Source organism: Oryctolagus cuniculus, chromosome 8, assembly GCF_964237555.1.
Source record: "Oryctolagus cuniculus chromosome 8, mOryCun1.1, whole genome shotgun sequence".
Lineage (NCBI taxonomy): Eukaryota > Metazoa > Chordata > Mammalia > Lagomorpha > Leporidae > Oryctolagus > Oryctolagus cuniculus.
The window spans coordinates 103,245,058-103,269,071 of NC_091439.1; the positions used below are offsets into that span (position 1 = coordinate 103,245,058).

General features: G+C 36.0%; 1 protein-coding gene and 1 long non-coding RNA gene across 20 annotated transcripts in view; one reads left to right on the plus strand and one right to left on the minus strand.

Annotated features, from left to right (window-relative positions):
• Positions 1-24,014, minus strand: part of ADGRL3 (adhesion G protein-coupled receptor L3) — an 870,273-nt gene that overhangs the window by 558,444 nt on the left and 287,815 nt on the right. For all 19 annotated transcript variants that reach the window (XM_051819791.2, XM_051819792.2, XM_051819789.2 and 16 more), the window contains one exon: positions 11,856-12,084. In XM_051819791.2, the coding sequence (XP_051675751.2) occupies positions 11,856-11,910 (55 nt within the window). In that variant the 5' untranslated portion in view covers positions 11,911-12,084. The remainder of the gene's footprint in view (positions 1-11,855; positions 12,085-24,014) is intronic.
• LOC103350793 (uncharacterized) lies at positions 2,848-11,860 on the plus strand. The gene is made up of 3 exons (XR_007909276.2): positions 2,848-3,121; positions 4,621-4,701; positions 9,551-11,860. It is a non-coding gene; the product is annotated as an uncharacterized lncRNA (long non-coding RNA).

Genomic DNA, 24,014 nt, shown 5'->3' on the forward strand with positions numbered 1-24,014 from the left:
AGAAAGGTTGTGACAAGAGAGAGAGACCATTGCTTTGATTTCCTTTCTTGTAAACTTGAAAAGCACATTTTCTAATCCTGCTTCTTTATGTCTGCCTGACAGGATCTGTCTTTCCCCCAGCTCCCTCATTGTTGGATATATAAAAGATAATGTCTTTCCTGATTTCTCTATAAGGTATATGTAATATCTGGATAGTTTCCTGATAGGTTAGGTAGGAATCTCTTTATGAATGCTCATAAAGATTCCAATTCAAGTACCTGGCCAAGGAGCCACCAGGTACACAGTAGAACATGGAAAATGTACCACAGAGAAAAAAATTGTTTCAGTGATGGATTTTCTAACAAAATAGCTCTCTAGCAACAAACTGTGCTCCTGTATATGAGGAGGCAACTTCCATACAACACCTGCATGTTATCCAAGTTGACTTCTGTAGCCTGACTTGTCTCATGAAGCATTGGTACGTCCTACGTATGTAAAAATCTGCCCTTCAGACAAGACTCCTCATTCTGTCTCTCTACAACGTGGCTTGCTACAGTAAAATAAAACAAATAAATAAACTTGCCAGAAGACTGAACACCCAAGTTTACACTTGCTGTGGAAGACAGGCTGGAAATAATTGGAAATATTCACAACACTTGGTTGTGAAAGAAGTTAAAGGGAAACTTACTGATCTAGTGTCCAAGAAGAACTAAATTTTAAAGCTTACTTCACAATGAGCTAACTAGAAATAAACTTGTGAATCATCTGTGGTTGCCCAAGTTGTAACACTGTGATGTGAATGTCTCAAACACTTGTGAAAATCAAGAAGCAGAGAACAAGGTTTCAGCTACGGATACACATTTATAGCAAATTTAGGTTCAGATCAAAATATTGATTTTTTAATTCAAATTAAATATGTATTATATATTTGAGAGGAGTGATAATTAATGGTTAGGTTTTCATTTGCAACTAAAAACGCCTGCCTCTTTGCAAATCTGAATGAACATTTAAATTCATGGTAACAAAAATAAAACTTCAGAATTTATTACTTGAATAACACTCTAGTTTCCTCTACTCCCCTCTTGAAAAATATTATTCTTTCAGTGTTACGGAAGCTTTCAGAATGCTGTAGAGTAAATCCTTTCCCTTAAAATCTTAACAATGGTAATGGGGCACTCTTGCTTAATCACACTGCCAATTATACTTGATGTGTGGGCAAAACCAGCAAAAATGATACCTATTTTGACAGAGTTCTGTCTTGTTAGTGAGTCCTGTCTCCCTGCGCTAAGTTAATAACTGGCATCTGAAGGCAGTTGAGAAGAATGAGAGCTTTTATTCCTATTTTTTATGGTAGTAAAGAGATTTTTATCACCTAGCCCCTTCCGCCACACACACACACACACACACACACACACGAATGCCTAAATGCTGGTTAACAACACAGCAGATATGTTAACAGGCTCAAATGTCAAAATAATCCATTATGTTATGTTGGTGGTATATTCATAGCATGATTATTATTAGACACCTACTTTTAAAAATTGACATGGCATTTTTTTATCTGTCTGCAGAGACACAACAAAAGCCTGCCACAACAGCCTGTAACCTACAACACATCTGCACTATCACAGCCATCTCAACCACCCAGCTATTACGACTCATCCAAAAGGCCTCCTTTTCAGCAGTGTGCAGGGCTCCATGGAGGGAGCACCTCATACCAACCTGTTGTTTTAAATTTTATGTATTGTACGTTTTTAACGTTTAATTCTTATGTTTCCAAGAGTTCACCAAGTTCACTATCAGTGCAGGGGAAAAGGAAGAAGAAAAAAAAAACATGAAACAAAAATGGATCACTGCTAGGCAGTCACCATCACTGTTGACTTGTAGGAAGAGATCAAATACAGAACAGTCTTGGTCTGGCTCAGGTAGCGTTTCTGACTACCCCTCTTGTGGCACCTCTAACAGCTTGGAGGGAATCTGAAATGTGTGCAAGCAGACTGTTTGTTCTTTTTTAAATACAAAAAGTTTTTTTGGTAACCTACATATTCTAATCATATCTGGATTTTTCTTCTTTATGTCATCTGTTATTTTCCAATGCATCAACAATATCAATCTGTTTTAAAGTCATCTGAGTCCAGGGAAAAGATTGAAACATTCCAAAGTGCTATTTTTGCTTTGCATGTTATTTTTATCTTTGCATTTAATCAAAATAGGGATATCTCTAATTTAACTCACTGAATTTACTATCCCTTTAAATTTGGCATAAAAGTAATAATATCAAAGTAAGGGTATATCTGTCACTCACTATTCAGTTTCTTCAAATGTGGAAATAGTGAAGAGAGGAAATTTTATTGGGCTTACTCTCTAATTGAAAGCGACAGACTTGCACTCTGAATAGCTTTTCAACACTCTGTAACATTTTCTTTTGAATGCTGATCTAAGCTTAAGATGTTCATTAGTAACTCATTAAAGATTTAGTTACAGTCCAGTGCGTGAGTCCTGAACATAATGATAAAATGAGTGTGTGTACAAACGTGTAGACTCATAATTAGAGAAACTGTCACATTTGGGGATTAAGAATATACAATGCGGTCTTTGAAACTCACTATGGAAAGTAAGTGACCCCAAGATGGTGCCGTATTTTAAATTTTGCTTACCACCCAGGCCATTTGTTTTCTAGTTTTAATTCCTAAAGGTATGTTTTAATGACCTCTTTATTCCAGGATTAAATGTGTGAGGTTTTGTGTTAGAGCTGTTCCATACATTGCTTTCTTTAATCCTCATGGTATAACAAAGGTGGCCTAATTACCCCTTCAACAAATGAGGACACTGTGACTTAAATTGGGTGAGGTAATAATACACCTTGGAAACAATGGAACTGGAGTAATAGTCTGAGGCTGGAGATCTTTGTGCTTCATCCAGAGACCGCACAAGCTAGGACTCTAAAGCTGCTCAGAGGGGAGGCTGCAAGGCTGCAGTTCCAGGGCGTTCTGTGAGCAAGCTTTGTGAATGGGTCCACCTCATCCTCCGGGGTTCCTCCAGACGGCAGGAGCTCCCAGTGCCGAAATTTACAAACCCTCCACTACCTTTATTTCACTCTCTCCTAATCCTTTTTTCCCAAAGAGTAATATTTTCATAACGGGTAAGTCCAATGGGCTTTAACAGCACAAGCTTGCTAGGACCACCCTTGCCATATAAAACCTTCAGTTCTCTGTGGATTTCCATCTGTTTTGTTCATTTGTTTATTTCAAGATGTGATGTGAATTCAGAGGAGAGTAATACACATTATATGGAAAGGACAGACTGACATAGAATTGTGTAAAATTTTTGAGATGAACTACAGGAAGTGTTCAGTAGTTTGAAGGACATATTAGATGCAAACAGGAAAAAAAATGAAAGACTCAAAATTTGTAATGTAATGTGAGTAGAGATGCAAAAAATATAAAAGGATTCCAAAATTTAGAAGCGAACAAATTCAGACCAGATCAAAAGTGGAAACATTTTTGGCCACCAAGGTTAATATTTAATGCTCTTCATTATTTTCTTAGGAAAAATTGGAAACTAATGGTAGACCCTAGGGAATTATCTTTTTGAATATATATATATATGTGTGTGTGTGTGTGTGTGTGTATAATCCTCCTGTATAATTTTTCTGTCGGAATGAATACTTTTCAATTAGCAATTTTTATCATCAAAAAAACCCCAAATTAACGAACTACTTTTAAGATTCAAATATTGAAGTAAGAAAGGGAGGTGGAGTGCTGAGGGTAAACAAATGGCATTTAATTCAAAATAAAACAGTTGAGATTTAAGTGGGTAAATCCAGATATAAAGCCTGTCTCCAAAAATGCACCCGAAAGAACTCTTAAATCTAAATGTCTTCTAACAATGATATTTTCCAGTCTTTCCTTAAAAGTTATTTCTATAAAGAACACTTACAACTGGAAAGTAAGAAGAGAAATGACCCAATTAAAAATCAAGAAAGCATGAAGAGTATTTTCTCCAAGGAAGCTTTGCAAATGGCCAATGAGCACACGGGAAGCAGCTCCACATCATATGTATTAGAGAAAAGAAAATCAAAACCACAGATTCACAAAATGGATAAAGTATAAAAGAGGTGGTGAAGATGTGGCGACATGAGAACCCTCATCTTGTTCAGAATGCAAAATCGCGCAGCCACTTCTGCAGGAAGCTTTGTGTTCCTCAAAATGCTAACAGAGTTTTCAAGTGGCAGCATTTGCACTCCCAGGCATACAATCAGCAGAAGTGAAAACACATCCACACAAAAACTTCTACATGAATTTTCATGGCAGCTTTACTCATAATAGCCCAAGAGTGGAAATAACTCAATTCTACATCAACAGACAAATACAATGTGGTGTGTTCATACAATAGTGTTTTGTTCTGGGGGGAAAAAAAAGTTAAGTAATGATACAGGCAGTGGCACCATTAATCTTTTTAAACAATATGCTAAGGGAAGGAAACCAGTCACAAAACATCACATATTATATGATTCCATTTCTATGAAATATTCAGAATGGACAAATCCATAGAGAAAGAAAGTAGACTATAGGATGTCAGTTACTGAGGGAAAAAGGAAAACCAGATGTGACTGCTAACGGTTATTGTGTTTCTTTCTAGGTTACTGAGAGCACTCTAAAATTTATTGTGGTGATGATTGCATAACTGTGCATATATTAAAATCCACTGAACTTTAAATGGGTGAGTTTTATGGTTTGTGAAATATATCTCAACAAAGCAGTAAAAGAAAACTCAATTATTCACTTTTTAAAAAGATTATTGCATAAGACCCAGCTGTCCTCTTTTTAAGTATGTTTTCTTTTATAAAGAAGAATGTCTGCTTCCTTGATCATAAAAGGGCTACATTTTTTCAGACTCCCTTACAGAGGTAGCCATGAGATTGAGCTCTTTTTAATGGACAAGGGGGCGGAAGTTAATGTGCACCACATATCCATGTAAACTTCCTATTAAAACCTCCCAAACGTTCCTCCCCTCCATTCCTGGAATGCCGTGGAATACACCCTTAGGATAAACTGGTAACCTTGTGCCATGAGACTGGCTTTCTAACTACCTATGAGCAGGGATCCCACCCTTGACACACATACATAATAACCAGAATAACCTACCTGTTAAGGAATATTTAAAGAGCAAGGAACTATTCTCTTTAAGTTATTGTTAATTTTGGAATGTACAGTCACCATAACCTCATTTACCTTTTACTATGCATTGCTGAAAAATGGAGATTAAGGTAGATAGCTCAAAGAAGTCTGCACCTAGTAGTTCTATAGTTAAACACACACACACACACACACAAAACTGATTTGAGTCCCATTAGTTTTGGCTAATTCTTGTCCTAGACATTTGATTTTTTTTTTTTTTTTGAGGAGAAGGTCTTCAAATCAAAACAGTTTTGGAGATCTTATTTTTATAAGTGATCAATTTACTAGATTTGAATATTCCCCCATTCTGTTTTTTATAATATATATTTTAAGCTCAGTTGAACAAGTAACTTCCTAGTGCCTTCTCATTTTTAATGACTTCTCCCCTTGTTTAATTTTCAATATATATTTTAGAACACTTCGTTGGAGTCTCATGGAAATTTTGAACATATATTAAAATCCATGAAAATTAATTTGGAAATGTATGATCACTTTGTTATACCCAGTCTCTTCAAGCAGAAATATGCTATACTGCATATCTTCTTTTATGACTCCAGTATAGATAAACAATTTTCATCTCACAGGTTCCATATTTTTCTTGTTAGGATATTTTCTAGGTAACACATGCCTTTCTTGTGACTAACATAATATATATGTGCATGGGATTCATATCTCATAACTCCAAGGACTCAGTAATTCTGAGAAAAGTCTTATTTCTAAAAAATTTGTAATGAGAGCATAAAAATTTCTAAGATGAAAGATATGAATTTCCAACATTCTATTTTTTAAAAAAATACGTGAATATAATGAGGACTACAGTAAAAGTGTAACCAACATCATCACTGGATCACGGGGTGATGAGGTTTCTGCTTTCCAGCTTGTGTGAGGAGAACTACCTTGGCAGTAACGTAGGCCATGCTGGTAATGATTAATGGCATCTAAGACTATGTTCTTGTACTTTAAAAGCAATCAGTACATTCCAGGCACCACAAGCTGTAACATGTGTAGATGAAATAAACACAGAAAGTTTACCGAATGCCTCTGTAGGTGTTTATTTTTGTATGAGAACCTGTATCTACTACTTTTATATCTAGCATATTTTTCTTGCTAAGTTTTAACTGTCCTAGATTATTTCACCAAATCATTCATATTTTTAATTGGAAGAAAAATTCCTATATTTAAAGAAGCTAACTCTGCTAATAAAATATAGGGGAACTGTGGACTAACATAATCCAAAAGCCACTTATCAACAAAACTTAAAGTTTAACTTTCTAATTAAAGACCTGAAAAAGTAGAGAAAAATCAACCCTATTTTTTCAAGCAGGACTTATCTAAATTGTCAGATTCAAATAGATAATAATATAATACATACAGTCTCTTATTTACAAGGCAAATCCATGAGTGTTTCCTATTACATCTCAATCTTTGATTAGCTAATATGGAAACAAATGCATGAAAATGTACTAAGGCTATTTGTATGAAATGATATTAATGATATTTGCAAGAGCACTGCTCTTACACGGAGAACGAAAGTCAATCATAGTCCAGAAAAGAAAAACAAAGTCTTTATAATATACAAACAAATTTTTTAAATTCATTCAACATCAAATGTATAGCAACTTCCCTATTGCACTCACAAACTACCCCGGCCAAGACATATAAAAAGGTAATTCATATTCCAAACATCTGAAATAGGCACAGTTTATATTATCTGAAGATAAGAAAACTATATGTGTACACATTACTCACAGAGTATCACTACAACAAAAGTGACATATCTCATGTTTTTGTTTGAGTACAAAGGCAAAATAAAACCCTTTTCAACTTGTTAACCTGCACACTGGATACTCGGGAAGGTTTTTAAACAAATTCTGCAAACAAAATGAAGCTCTCGGCCAAGCATATTTGGAGTTTTCAATGTGATTTGAGAGGCTGTGCAGCTGAAACTGAGTACCAACTGGCTAATGTGGATGGTGTCGGATGTATTAGCAGTAACCTCATATATCAGGACCATATAACAGACTTTTCTCTATAACATATTTGACTACAAAAATAGTTGCATTACTGCAGAGATTACAAATTACCTAGGCTGGCAAATATTATAAACATTTCAGGAATGATTAATTTCTAAAAATAACAAAGTAAAGCAGAGCTTAGAATTTAATCTGACTCTTTCACAACTAATAAAATACGTGTTCATAGAAATAATTATGTGGTAAAATGCAATTTTGTACTTTTTAATCCTCATACTCTGTTGATATTTTTTAAAAATCTGGGTATTATTTTAGGTTACTCACACATTAAAAAGCATTTTACTTATAAAAAACTTATAATAAAATGAAAATTATAGAAAAACCCCTAACTGCAATGCATCTGTTCCCTGTTTGTCCCTCCTAGGAACTGCTTATTATAAGTACTTCAGGAACCTAACAAAAACCATAGTAGCTTATAAAGTCCATGAATATACATATACAGATGCAACCTTAACAACAACAGATTCGCAGAAAAAAAAATGCAAGCAATGGCTCTAGAGAATTTGTAATCCTTTCTTTTAACCTATGAAAATGCTACAGAAAAATAGTGTCCTCTGTTGCTTCTGATGTCTTCCCTCCTCAATTATGACTCAGTTTTTAAGTAAAGTTTAATCAAGCAGAGAGGTGGTTCAAGTATCTGAGCACCACATTCACTTTCATGGCTACCAGTCCAATGGAGCTGCGGTAGTTAGCTTCCAGGAACAGATCTCCTAGCCAAAGCTCCCACCTGGGTTCTCGATATTCCTTTACTGTCAATCAGATTGAGCCCCACATCATCACTGGGTGATTCTTCTCCCATCTTCATTCCCTGCTCACAACCACATCATCAAAATGACAGGAAAGAAGCCTTTGTCTTCATGCTCGGTGCAGTAGTGCCGAGCAAAGAACTGGCCACCGTGTTAATCACTTCTCTTTACTTCTGCCAAGTCTCCTTGCATTATAGATAAAGGTTTTATGGAACTACAGGAGGGGAACACAGTCATGGAAAACAGAAAAAGAGAAAAACAGAGGTACACAGAGACAAAGAATATGTGCAGATAAACACAGAACCAGACACAGTTCCTAATTTAAAAAATGGTGTATGTATGCGGTGTTGATGTACATATAAATGTTGTTTTCCTATATAAAACACTGACAATGTGGAGCTATTCACCTGACATAGACATGAACAGAACTAATTCTTTATCTTAGTTTCTCATTTTGTTTATGTAAATCATGCGAAAACATGTCACTGACAATTATATGCTTGTACTAGCCATTAAAAGTGACCTAAGGAATCTTGTACGTTGGCAATAATTCTGTTCAGAAATTAATCTTGATAATAATTTTATTTAGATACTAGTATTAATTTGTGGCAAAACTTTCATAGTGAGGGTCGAGGTTATCGTTCAGTTTTCAAGGTGAGAATAAAGATTTAATTATACATTTTTCCTTCCTACTACTTAGAGGTTTAACTCTATTTCAAGGGAAGAAAGTAAAGGGGTAAAAAAGGAAGACTTATCAAATGCCAAGCACTATGTTAGAAGTTATACATATATTATTCCATCCATTTCTTAAAATAACCCTGCAAAGAACAAATGTTTATTCTTACAGATGAAAAATAGCTTACAAACTTAAGTTACTGTGAATTCCCTGAAGGAAGGAACTTTTGTTAAGTACCATATCTTTAGCATCTGGCACGGGTTTCTGGCCTACAGAAGGTGATAAATTATATTTGTTACAGAGCTAGTTGGTAGCAGAGCTGGAATATTATCTCAGGTTTGGTAGGCTTTAAAATCTACTCTGTCTGTCCAAGAATGTGGAAGAAGCAGGTGATGAGCCTTTTCCGCCTCACTTCCTGCAACTGCCCAGGAGAGCTGAAGAGCAGAATGGAGGCAGAGAAGCGTGGCCTGGATAGGAACCGGACACCTACCGGCAAGGAAGAACAAAGCTCAAGAAGCCAAGTTCTTCCCTAACCTCAATCGAGTTATGTTACCACTTGGTACACCTCAGTATTTTCATTTACAAAAAGATAAATGATGATAACAATTCCTAATAATAAACTCACGTGACCATTATGATGATTAATTGAACCAAACAGCTCAATTTCATGGCTAGAAATCAGTACTCATGAGTATTAATCGCTCCGGAGGATGGGATAGTAATTCAGGAAAGAGCATTCCTAACGGTCAAGAGAGCAAATGAAGCTGCTAATTCAACAGCAGTGAGCAAGGGGCAAACATCAGACGGGTTCTGAGAACAATGGTACCTCCGCCACTGTGACATGCATTGTAACTCACTCATCTCTGGCTTCATGCTGTATTCCTTCAAGCCAAGATTGATGGGGACTCTAAAAATTCCTGTCCTATTATGTTTCAGGTGCATTCCTCCACCCGTGAGCAAGCTGGCTTCCAAAGGCTGTGCATAAAGCCCTGTATTCACAAGTCAGAACTGGTATGTAAAGGTTACAGAGAAAGTCTTCCATAGAAGGTAGACAAAACCAGCCTGCATTGCCTCTGGTGTACTGTTTTAAAACAACATGGAAGGTAATAAGGATAAAGTTTATAAGCAGAAAGTTCCTATGATGTTTACTTTGTAATGCTTCACAAATCAAGATAACTTTAAATAGGGCACACAAAACAGAAGGGATTATTTTAGTTTCCAGCCCCAAATATTTTATAGAGTAGGTTAATTTTCTATTTGCCCTATCAGTATGTTTGTGGTATTCTGTGTATGCATGTGAGTGTCCATGTATGTGCCCATGTCCGTGTCTGTGTGTTCAATACAGACTACCAGGCCCCCAAGCCAAGGCCCATGATCTATGACTCACGCATTTTTGGGGTCCCAATGAAATACATAGTAGGCTACAGTTTTGGAAGACCAGAATTTCAGCTCTGAAAAGGGATTCTTTTCACAATGTCTACTTCTATTTTTAGCCTACCTTCCTCTAACAAGGGTAATTTCAGATGGAGCTCATGAATACGAATAGAGTGTGTGTGTGTGTGTGTGTGTGTGTATTTTTTCTTTTGAATTAACATCATATGAAACAGCCCTCCTGGCTAGCTAATTCCTGGTTGTTATAATTTAATGAAGCAAAAATAAACTGGAGGGACAGAAAGTATGATGAAGGAAATTAGCATGCTTGACTACTTAATATTTTCCTAGCATCGGGCTGTATTTTTCACATAAGCTATTTACTTGATCCTCAAAATAACCTTATGCAGGAGGCCATATTTTTTTGACAAAAACCTAATTCAAGTCACCTTTAGACATAAGGATAATTAGAAAAGTATGTGTTTTAATCTGATGTAATTCCTTTACTGTTCAATACAACAAAACGTTATGTGTGTCCATGTCTATGGATGTGTAGCCTCCATTTATGAATTCAGGAAGCATTTTGGAAATTCTTGACAAACTGTATTGTTTAAAATAAGGTGGCTGCCTGAGTAGGATGTTAATTCCATTTTTAAAACTATGTTTACCCTATGCTAGTGTGTTGTAACGAAATATGTTAAGTCAGGGGAACTTTAGAGGAAAACTTCCACAAAGAGACCGACGCTGCCATGTCCAGTTTTTCAACAGGCTACAGAATGCAATTCATTTTCAAACCTAGGAGGAGAGGCCAAATTCAGAACTGCATCACTGGTGAACTACAATGGGTTTCTGTAGCCAATTAAAAACCAAAAGTGAGCTGAAGAGGGAAAAAATCCATTTCAGCTGCTGTTACATTTTAACATTCTGAGACCTGCTAAGCAGTGGCAAATACAACTGGTTCCTTTTTGCTTTAACTATGCACGTATGTGGCAGAGATTATATTGCAATGTCTTCATTCAGCTTAGTGCAAGACTAGTGATAATTAGCAGAAAACTACACTGTAAAACATAGACTTTAATTTCCTAGCTTTTAGAGAGTCAGTGAAGTATAAGTCAGTCTTGCTTATATTGATTACATTGATTATACTGATTGCTTACATTGACTACATATTTTATAAAATTTGCAAAGGGATGTCGTTTCTCAACTATAATATTCACATTGTAAATATGAAATTGTTTAAATGACCAGAGTGAGTACATAAGTCTAATAAAAATGTGATTGCATTCTGTGTATTGAAGGCTACATAGCAGTAAACACTCAGAAAAAATGATGACTTGATCTGGGAAAGCAGATTTTTTTTAAAATTTTCTTTCAAATGTTCATATTTACATGAAAATGGTTTTTAAGTACAAAAATACCTAAGCCAAAAAATTCACAATACATGCTATAAATAATAAGATGGTTTTCCATAAGTATGGTTAAAAACAAAGAATAAAACATCCAAGATCTCTTGAAAAATGAAAAACTCTTGGGTTATACATTCAAAGGTACTACAAAAAGTTCATGGGAAATGGAATTAAGAAATAAATTTATTTAGGTGCAAAAAATTTTTGAGAATCACCTACAAGGTCCTCATAATATGTATTTCCCAGGAACTTTGAGGACCTCTCATGCATTTCAGTAAGAACCTGAAGAAATTAAACTCAAAAGTTGTAATCATTGCTGCTTAGAGCATATATGGGAGTCTTTTACTTCTACTGATCCATATTAATCATGGCAAGCAAGAACTAGACAATCTCAAAGAAAAGGTGTCCTGTGGATGTGGCAGACAAGAGGAAGCATTGTACAAAAACCTCATTCAAGGTCTTACCATGAACTACTGGTGCCAAGAGCATCATGAAAATTAGGAGCTGTGATGACCTCATGGCTGTGCAGTCAGGCTTGCGAGCTCCTCACAAATGAGTATTTCCAATGTGGCCCAAATTAAGTGTCACGCTGGTTCCGCTTCTGTACTCCAAGGATTTCTTTGTAAAAAAGACTCAAAATAGAAAACAAAAAGTTCTTCAAAAACAGAAACACCAATATCTCAAATCTGAAACCTGCAAAAAAAGAAAAGGGAACTCATCAAAGCAGTGTTCTTGCATTAATTCCTGCAAAGTTATTTCCTGACTGAAACATCTGCATTACTCCTAGTTTCTTCATTTTAATGGACACAGACATCACCCATGAAACAAGTCATCGAAAGGACATAATTCATGCACGCAAGAGTAGAGTGCTTATGTTCCAGCCTCAAACATGAATGAAGCAAGCATTGAAGTTGCTTCCACTGGTACAATTAATTTAAGCACGCTGACTTTAATATGTACATATGAAGAGATTTGGAGTTTACCGGGTATAAACATTTTCCACAAATATAATTTTTGCTAATATTAGCATAGTAAATTATCATTTATCATTATTATTAGTTTCAAATAAAAAAGTTGTATATGAGTCATTCATTTTAGTACTGATCTTCATTCATAAATTATCCCACATATTAACTATACTAATTTTCTAAGATTATGTATAAGATCTGTGATTACATTTTTATGTTTACAAAAGACTTAACTGTTTACACTTCATTGATGAAAAACTTCAATGACATTCTAGGCAAGGTATATTTAAATCACTATTTAGGCTACTGTACCTAAAATAGTGTTTCATTTTTGCTAAACAGCATATTTTTTTGACAAAATTATATAAAAATACAGACAAAATGAAATGCAAGTCAAATATAATTAGCTCATTCAGCAGAGGTTTCTTCACTACCCAGAAATACAAAGCACTAGTCTAGGAACATGGGATAGAATACTGAATCAAACAAGCAACCTATTTTTCAAGCTCTTACAATTTTAGATGAAAAATCTAGTTTACAGGTATTAAGTGTCTGTGTAGACATTTAAAACTTTGAAGCACTGAAAAAGCCACTTTCCTGAAGCAAACGTATATGGCTGTCCCCACTTAAGAGTCTGTACACATTCCTACATCAGGAAGCAGTACTAGTCAAAGAACATTGCTCAAAATTGGAAGAGGACACTTTTCACAGTCAGCACCTTTAAAACTGATCAACCTAAGGGGCAATGTTGTGGTGCATCAGGTGAAGCTGCCACTAGTTATGCCGGCATCCCATATGGGAAGTGCAGGTTCAGGTCCTGGTTACTCTACTTCTGGTCCAGCTTGAGTGCTTGGGCCCCTGCTGCCCATGCAGAGACCCACGTGGACTTCTGGGCTCCTGGCTTTGGCCTGGCATGTGCTGTTAGGGGCATATGGGAGTGAACCACTTGTTGGAAGATGTTTGTCACTCTGCTGTTCAAGTAGATGAAAATAAAAAGTGAAATTAAAATAATCTAGATTTAAGAAAATGTGGTATGTATGTATATGTGTATGTGTGTGTACAATACTCAGCTATAACAAATAAAGAAATTCTATCATTTGCATTAAAATGATTGCAACTGGAGGACATCACATTGAGTGAAATAAGCTAGACTCAGAAAGACCACATGTTCTCCTTAAATGTGGGAACTAAATTTTTTAAAAATCAGAAAACATAAAAGAGAGAGAGAGAGAGATGCCTTGGTATATCAGTTTTGCTGCAGACACACTATCTTGTCAAACTATGTTTTGAGTCTTTGGCAAATTGTTAAGAGTATACCAGTACAGTTTTGATGACCTGTGATGCTTGAAGTTTATCATATACGGGTGAAGTCGCATATTCATGATGGCCTGTGTTACTGCTGAACCATGATTTTATCACATTCTGCTTGTTAAACTCTCCGTTTAGTAGAACATTAAGCCTTTGACTACATTATAAATTGAAAATGTTATCTCAAAAATTAAAAGAATAAAGGAATGTGATCAATCACATAGACACTGGGTTTTCCTCTGTTCTAGTGATTGAGGGAAATTTTCAATAATTTCAAGTTTGGCGTATAAAATACTAAACTTCTCAGAAAAGTTATTCAAAATCAAGTTCACTGAAGAATTCTTTACAGACTGACAATCCCAAACCCAAGAAACTGAAATCCAAAATCTAATACTTTTGAACACTGACATGACACATCCAGTGGAAAATTCCATGCTTGACCTCATGTGATAGGTCACAGTTGAAACACAGGTTGGCTAAAAAGATTGTAGAATATTACCTCCAGGCTACACATAAATGAATGTCGTGTTTATATTTGGGTCCCATCCCCATGATATCTCACCATGAACGCAAACCTATGAAAATCCAAATGTTCAAAATGGATTCTATGAGACAAGATGGGTCTAAAAATCAAAATGGAGTTGAGCAGTCATTTACAGGCAAGAGGGCGCACACATGACTGGAAAGGCCACTTTGTGGTCCTTCCCAGAGCAGGTTCCTCTTTCAACAGCAGAGATAAGCAGCCTGTGAAATGTCCCATTTCACCACCCTGACTGACCGATGAACTGTGACCTTTTTTTTTGCACCGAGTACTGGGAAATTTTAATAATCATAACTTCATTACTTACACCTCTACTAATACAGGACTTGGATTCCACCATAATATTCCTGTAATTTTTAAAAGGTTATATTTTGACAAAGAATTTTTAAGTTTGGGTAGATAACTGACTCAGGTTATCACTGTTCAGCTAACTTGCTGCATAACTCCCATCGTACAGTGCTTCACCTTAAACCACAGGAATTTTTAATTTGATCTAAAAAGGGAAGAGAAGATTCAACCTTTTATTCTTTACAGGAATAAAACAATCCCATATTTTCCCACAAACAAAACATTTCAATAATTCTAGCAAAGTTCCTAGAAAGGGTGTTCAATCAATGGTATCTATGTTTCACCTAGCTTTCTAATTCTATTAAGATATTTAAGTCAGGCCGGCGCCGCGGCTCACTAGGCTAATCCTCCACCTGCGGCGCCTGCACCTCAGGTTCTAGTCCCCGTTGGGGCGCCAGATTCTGTCCCGGTTGCTCCTCTTCCAGGCCAGCTCTCTGCTGTGGCCAGGGAGTGCAGTGGAGGATGGCCCAAGTGCTTGGGCCCTGCAGCCGCAAAGGAGACCAGGAGAACAACCTGGCTCCTGGCTTCGGAGAGGCGCAGCACGCCGGCTGTAGCAGCCATCTGGGGCTGAACCAACAGAAGGAAGACCTTTCTCTCTGTCTCTCTCACTATCTAACTCTGTCTGCCAAAAAAAAAAATATATATATATATATATTTAAGTCAATTTAAGTCAAGAAACAATGCTAGCTACTGTTAATTCACTTCTAAATTAAAAATGCACAATATATGCTATTTTGTAACTTCACACACTTATTTCCTGAAGAAATTATGAATGCTGAATTTACATATCCTGAATTTTAAACTGTTTGCTTTAAAAATGAAACTCATGTTGTATAAACATGTCAATATCCTTAGAACAATGGTACTCAATACCATTAAAATTATACCATTAAAATAATTTGAAAAAGTAAAATTCCCTTCCAATTTTGCATATGGCCCTTCCAATACTTACAACGAAAATATACGTAGGAAGGTAAAAAGCTATGCAAATGATGCGAAAGTGCCAGCTTACTTAATTTGATCCCTATGATCTTTTCTACAGAAGTGTGTTCACTGTTGGAAAATGTTGGAAAATGTGGGGAGCAACTGAGACTAGACTAAATTACTGGAACTAAGACTAATTCTATGCATCTGATCTCCCACAATATGGCGCTGAGAGAGAGCAAACAACTTCCACGCAGCTGTCTCATCAGTTTGACTGATAAGCTGCAGGAGCTGATCCTGCTCCTGATTGGAGGAGAGCAGCGTGCTCGGCGTGTGGGTAGCAGAGTTGGGATTGGTGGAAGAGGACTATAAAGGAGGAGAGAGACAACATGCACCAGGAACATCTGAAGAACATCTGAGCAGCCCCTGAGAGAGCCGGCCGGTGGTGTGCCGCTCCTCATGGAAGCGGGAAAGCGGCAGGGGTGCCGCCCCTCCACAGAGGCAGGGGTGGCTGGCAGCAAACCTGGGAAGGACCAGCAGCTAACCCAGGAAGAGCCGGACAAAGAGAACAGTGCAGGGTCCGGTGTCGTTCCTCCGCTTCCAATTCCTTTAACTCTCTGGCAACAAAATTATTTTTTTCAGTTTGTCCATGTTTGTGTCCACACTTCAACTTTCTGTCAATTCTTAAAGTCAACCAATCAGGAATGAACACTTCCCTAGAGCTGCCATTCCTTATCTGCATAAACAGACAGTAGTAGATACTTTCTCTTTAAAAGACCATGCTTCTTTGTTCTGAAGCTCTCTCTCCCCATTGCAGAGACTGTTTCTGGTGAAAATGAGGCTCTCCCATTGTTATTTCAGCCTGATCAAGATTATTTCAGTTGACAGGTATATGCAAATATTCCAAAATCAGAAAAAAATGTGAAATCTAAAACACTTATTCCCAAGTATTACATATATTAAATGCTCAAACTGTAACAAGCTTCATGTTACCAAAACAAAACCCTAAATCTTTCTGAAATACTTGTCCTTAGTATAAAGAAAAACTATACAACTTTGTGAAATTGTCTCATGTTGTTACTTATGGCCTCAATTCTGAAGTCTGCCCACCTAACCTTAACTGCTAGCTCTACCAATACCGTGGCCTTGCTGAGTTCTTCAATCCCTAAACTTCTCAAAGGAAAGCGTTCCATGATGATTTGTTTCCAATGTATATGTTACCAATGTCACCAAACTGACCCATTTTCATATATAAGAAATTTTAATTTTTTGACCCATTGCTCTTTAAAAACACACAAAGAAAATCTAAGAAAAGACAACAGGGATGCATTCAATCACATATGGCAAAGCCCACAGGCCCCATGATTTGCTGATATTGCACAATTAAAAACACCTGTACAATGATCCTTCACAATCCACATCTCATGTACTAATGGATGGCATCTTTCCCAAAGCAGTTCTACATGAAGATGCCTGCTGGTGTGGATGGAAGCTCTATGACACAATAAACTCCAAGAGAAAAGGAACTGCACAACGAGATGGAAAACCGTGTGACTACAACACAGCTTTCTCCCACCACCATCCTATAAAATGCTAATAAGTTCAGTGTGATAACCACTGGGCAGAAGCAAAATGAGTTTTCACTGTGTAAAACAGTGTTTCCAAAATATCTGATATAATCTACAATATATGAAACCTACAAATATGGCTTTTTCCTGTTTTCCTGCAAAACATAATTATATGTAATATTCCTCAATTGAGAGACCGCAAGTGACTATACAGCACTAGGTATTAGTTTAGATCCTACTTTCACTTGTACTATTTTCTTTAAACAGTTTATCCTAATAATTTTATTCTTAAAATTCAAGTATTATCTTAAGGTTCAAGAATATTCTCTTTCTTGCAATATTTATGTGCCAAAGAACATTTAACTATTGGGTCTAGTTGGCTGCAAGAAAGAACTGAATGGTCTAGCAATGAAAACTTTCTTAAATATTGTTCACTCCATTTGGAGATCCACGGGGGACAAATTCCAGTGATCTATTTTTCAAAACATGTTCAAGACATATTGAATTAAATGAAATCACACAGATGTTTGTGAGGATGTATCTTCCAAGTCCTCACCATATTTGGTGATAGAGGGTATGTAGAATATACAAGGTCCAATTCTTGCATTAGAGGAGGAAGAGAAAAAGGAGGAGAGGAAACAATGAAGATAGGGAGATGGAAAAGAAGAGATAATGCAGTAAATACAAGTCATAAATCTAAGTCCAAATCTGTTTCTACCAAAAAAAAAAAATAAAATAAAAACAGAGGTCTTTGCATAGCTTGGAATCAGAGGTACATTATAAGCAGCATGCTTTTAAAAAAGCAGAGAGTAGTAATTCTGCTAGGATTAGAAGAATGGATAGGACTTCACCCAACAGTGATTGCAGGAAGAATGTTCCGATTTAAGGGTTGTTATGGTGAACATAAAGAGTTCGTAACAGACAGCACATTACAAAGCTGCAATTCATCTAGCACGTCAGGAGTGAGGATCAGCAGAACATATCAAGGATCAACTGGGGCTGTGGAGGCCACAAAAAGGAGTAAGAACTCAATCGGAGTTGTTTCCAACAGGCAGTTTGTAACATTTAAAGACAGGAAATACATCAATACATATAAGTATCTACAAGCATCCTTAAAAAATGAGGGCAAATATTTATAGTGAATATATTTCAAAAAATGTTAGAACCTTGCATATTGCTCCTCAGTATTCAGACATTCCATTTCATTCTGAATGTAGAGTATTCAAGTAATCTGCTTTGACATAGAAGCCTGACTTCCCAGAGGTATTAACTTGCATAAAGATATTAACCGAGTCCCTGAATTATTAAGCCAACTAGTTTTTAGATAATACCTAATAGAACACCACACAAAAAAATAATGCAGTCTTTGCATTTTCGTAATATATTTCTGTCAGAGTTCCAACCTTGCATAAGACTGCTTAGCAGCCATTAGGTTATTTGAGATCAAATATCGATTCCAGGGAATCACAACACTTTTAGATAGAATGGTATTGTTATGCACTTGGCAGTGACTACCTATCTAGATAGATGTATTTTTTACAGCATTCAAGTCAAATACAACTTGGACAAAATTCAATCTATAGTACGACCTAGAAGTGAATGGAGCCATATTTTTTTAGTTCTTTATCTGTGCACAGATTTAAAAAAGAAAAAAAAAAAACACAAAGCAATAGTCATCAAGTAGGAAACAGAAAGGACAACCCGTGAGCAGCAGCATGTGTCCAGTACATGGTCTGAGCCTCAAAGAGTGAGAAGTGGTCAGTAAGTCTTCTGACTTTGGGTTGTGTATATACGATCACAGTCAGAGTGCTTAAATTTTCTACATCCTAATGTTCACATCTGAATCGATACATATTTTATAACATTGATTAAGGCTTAAATAAAGATAATAAAGAATCTACAAAGACTCCTGGCAAGAGTAAGCAAATAAATAAGACAAGTCCTTGTTCTCATTTATAGATGGGATTTATATTCAAAAGTGTGGTTAGGGAAAAGGTAAATGAGATTACATCTGGTGGTAAATGGGACAGAAAAACATTTGATAGGAGTCAAATGTGAGTGGTTGAATGTGAAAGGGGATGGAATCAGAAGGGACACGGTAAGCACCATGCTTTTAGAAGATTAAATTGGTCATAGTGTATAGGAGAAAATGGAGAGAAAAGAAAAAGACCTTAGGCAAGCAGTGTCAGTAACATTTGCTGGAGTTAGTATGATGGGAGTTCACAGTGACCTACAAGTCCAGCACTGGGTTTAAAATAGAGCTTATTTGAATAAAGTCAAGACAACAATTTTTCATGCTTTGGAAACGTATTGTTACAAGCTTGGTTAGTGTGGGTGGAAAAATAAATCAGAAGGAAAAAATATAGGATGGAAACAGAAGATAAAATGAAAACTAAAATCAAATTGCGAGTGGGAAATGCAGCTTGGAATAAAATGACACTCTCAGTGTCATTCAGTCCTATCTCCACTATTCCCTCACCCCTACCCTACTATCTCCTCTATGAGCTCCAGCAAGATCGCAGCACGATAACATAAAATATGTGTCAAGCAACGAAATGTTAAACCTCCATTGTGATCTGAAACACTAAGGAACAATTAGCTTTGCATTGCATCAGTAAAACACACATGTCCTCACAATTATATTAATAATTATAAGTTGATGTTAAATTAGAAAACAAGTAATCTAGGAGCATAAAGAAAATTATCTCCAATAGAAGTCCCCCAAATAGTTTTTTCAGATGTTACCACCTAAAAAATGTCTATCACTGTTTAGGATCAAAGTTGAATTTAATGAACGTTGTTGTTTTTGGCTTTAGGGCAGCACATTGTTTACTCATGAAATAGACTGATGTTTTATTAAGGATCATTTTCTATTGAAATGACCTTGAGTTAACCTCTTTCCTGAGATCTTGCAGAACATTTGATTGCAATTTATTTCCAATAGGCACTGAATAGCATATTTGACTTTATGGATACATTCAGCTGGAAATAAAACCAATAAGGTTTAAAGTACAGATTAAGTATAACTAATTGTATTAATGCAAATAGTTTGGAAAACAATTGCTTGAAAATCAGACAATTGAGAATAAAAAAGGGATCTCACAGTCTTTTACTATGCACAACTTGTAAAATAAATCTATTTGCTGCTTAAAAATGAAAATACAGGACTGGCATCATGGCACAGTGGCTTAACCTAGTGCCTACAACACCAGCATTCCATAAAGGCATTGGTTTATGTCCCAGCAGCTCCACTTCAAATCCAGCTCCCTGTTAATGGCCTGGGAAAGCAGCGTAAGATGCCCAAAGTGCTTGGGCCCCTGCCACCCACATGAGAGACCCAGAAGAAGCTCATGGCTCATGGCTTGTGGTTCATGGTTTCCGCCTGTCCCAGCCCCAGCCATTACAGCCATTTGGGGAGTGAACCAGCATATGGAAGATCTCTCTGTGTATCACTCCTTCTCTCTCTGTAACTCTGCCTTTCAAATAAATACATAAACAATTAAAATAAAAATACTGAAAAAACCTCAATTTTCAGTAATATTAACTGTGGCAAACATTTATTTGAAAGTATAATAAAAATTATTTTACAACATGACACTACAATAATTAAGAATTTGTGTTTCTAATGAGAAAAGAAATTTAGAGGCAAGAAAACTACATTTGAAACATTCATAATAAATATATATCTATCTCAAAGCAAATAAATCATTGCAGGTAGCATGAATCTATCCCAAAATCCACAGAGAATCATGCAATACAATAGTGTCACAACAGCTAACCGTTACTGAGCTATTACTGTGTCACACACTGCTCTGAAAGCCTCTTATGCACTATTTTCATTACTTCTAAGTATAAAAGATGTCAACAACCTCATTTGGAAGAGGCTATTTGACTTCTAATGATCAAAGCAGGAAACTTAGGAGTGGACAGATTAAACTATTTTAAATTCTCGTAGCTAAAAATAATCCAGTTCAAACGTGCGCCTACACAGCCCTGACCTACAGTGTACTTTTAGTCATGATATTCTATTGCCTCTCACTACTTCTACTGACTACTGCTGCTGCTGCACCCTTATGAAAAATTAAGAGCTTTTAGCCAGGTGCAATTAAGTGTTTAACTGTGGATTGAAAAGAGTAAGAAGGAAATCTACATTAGCTGAAATGCTCAAACAAATCTCAGCTTGTAAGAATCACGCCAGTATTACTTCCGTGTAATTCCTGATATCTTTGGTATCTCTGAACAAATACCATGCCCCACCTTATTCATGACTGCTCTGGGTGAGTGAAGGGTAAGACAACAGATTTCATCAGGAGAGTAACCTTGGAGGTTTTTAGAAGCACAAAGCAAGTGCTTCTTAAGTCTCAGCAAAAGAGGCAATCAGAAACACACACACACACACACACACACACTCCCACACACACACACACACACACTCCCAAATAAAAGTCATGAAAAGATTTCAAACTCCACCAGTATAATTTCCATCAGCATGGAACTAGATGATTTTGAACGCTACCTAGAATAAGCAAATGTACCTGCAAAGTAGAATTGTGTCTTACTTTCTGATACTTATTTTAACTTCATGATACAAGTTGGTAAACGATAGGTCAAATTAACCTCAAACATGTCTAACATTTATTGGATTTGTACTATGCACAGGGCCTTTATGATTAGAAAAGTGCTGCCTTATGTTAAATCTTATTGCTGGCAATTTTATAACTGAAATCACCTAGGTAGTTTGTGATTGACAATTGTGACATTATAGCTAGTGACGATGTGTAATATAAGTGAAATTCCAGAGGTATGTTGTAAAACCAACATAATCATATTTTCTCCTGTGAAATTCAGAATAATGTCATTATCCATGCAACTGACACTAAAGTTGAAATTGGTAAAAAGCTATTTCTATAGCTGCAAACAATGATCTTTAAATGTCAAATCAGATAATGAGTATCATAATATGCTACAGTATGGATTTGGGGACGAAACCAGGAAACATCATCTCATTTCTTTACACTATTTCCCTGAAAATAATAACTGTTCTTAAGTAACTAACTAGAAAAATTAAGCCTACACTAGAGAAGCTACAAACAGGAGGTAGCAACGCCAAACATACCATTTGAACTCCTTCTAACTGCTAAGGAAAAGTACACTGTGTGCACGCTGTCTGTGAAGACCTTCCAAAGCAAAGAGGAATACAGGATGAAGTAGCTTTCACTGTGGTTTAGTTACCACGATGGGTCAGTCCAATACATCTTTTTCACATCACTTGAGTTTAAACCCTTGATATGTGCAGTTTTAAAAATGAATACATCATTTTTTAAAAAAGAATATGAATAAGTATTAATAAGAAATAGATCACTATGGGGCAAATGTTGTGGCACAACAGGCTAAGCTGCAGCTTAGGATTCCAACATCCCATGTTGAGAGCACCTGATTGGAGTCCCACAACTGCAGTTCTGACCCAGCTTCTTGTTAATGCACCTACAAAGACAGCAGATAATGGTTTACCTTCTTGGATTGCTGCCACTAATATGAGTGACCCAGACAGAATTCTGGGCTCCGGGCATCAGCTTGGCCCAGTCTTGGCTGTTGCCAGCATTTACGAAGTGAATCAATGGAAGAAGATTCTTTCTCTGTCTCTCCCTCTCTCTCTCTCTGTCACTTTGCCTTTCAAATAAATAAATAAACAAATCATAAATTTTGTAAAAGAACAATAATTACTAAAAAATAAGTAGAAGTTTAAAAATTATAAAAGACAAGGTCACATATAATTCCTTTAGAACCTCCTTACATAAGGACTATCTTTGTACTAGATTATAAATTTTGTTTTTGAGATTATGAAAGAAATGCATTGCCTTTTGAGTTTCAAAAATATTACAAAATAGCTTTCTTTTACTGTATCAGTAGAAACCAGATAGGAGAGAATAAACCTGTTTTGAAATTATCTCTTCTCAGTAGGGTGCACCTGGATAGGTCTCAAATTAAACATCTCCCATAATGGCCCTTTATGGAATATCAGTGCCTAAAATACCCAGAGGAGTCAGGGACCCTTACTGGCAAGGGAGAGTTTCTAAGGCTGTGGCACATGATGCAATATTTTGCTGTAACTCTGGGAGTTATTTAAATACACAGTAATAGCTTTAAAATTAATAGGTAACACAGTAAGGTTTACCAAGGCACAGTATGCAAATAGGAGTGCATAGATAGAGTGAGCATTACAGATAGCTTCCAAATTATGAAATCAGTCATTTTATAAAAGGTAACATTTAAGATGGTGTCTGGAAGCCCACAGTAAATTCTTCATAGGGATGTAATTTTGAAGGTAAATTAGTAATTTTGAAAGTACATTAATCTTTGAAATTCTTGAAACATTATACACAATCATTGAGTTAATTTTTTGTAAAAAAAAAAAAAGCCAAAGATATACAACTTAGAGGTGATCTTCAGCTAATGTAGAGTACAAAAATATAATACATGAGTGACTTGGCATCTTGAGACTTAATTATTGTTACAGTCCTTGTCTCTGCTTCTATGTAGAAGTAGTTTTCATACTTTCTACTTATTGAATTATTTCTTTAGTGGAGGATTAAGCCTGTGATTATAAAGAAAATTGAAAGTATGTTATCACAAAAAGTAAAAGAAAGAAAAGGAAGAAAGGAGGAGGGTAGCAGAGAGGGAAGTATTGTTATCTGCTTAGAATTGTATATATGAAATTTATTGTTTATATAAATTATTTTAAAAAGAAATAATACTCATAAATTCTCTTTTCAGGGGTTGACAGGTGCTAAAATACTGATAGTATACTCCATTATTTCATTTCACTTTAAGTACAATATTATTATGAAAGCAAAAGATAGAGATTTTGATATTTAAGGTTCCAGGATCAGGAAAACTGTTTTGCCATTAAAAAAAAAAATGCCTCATCATCTAGGGTTGCAATTGTAGGCAAAATAGAAAACAGTG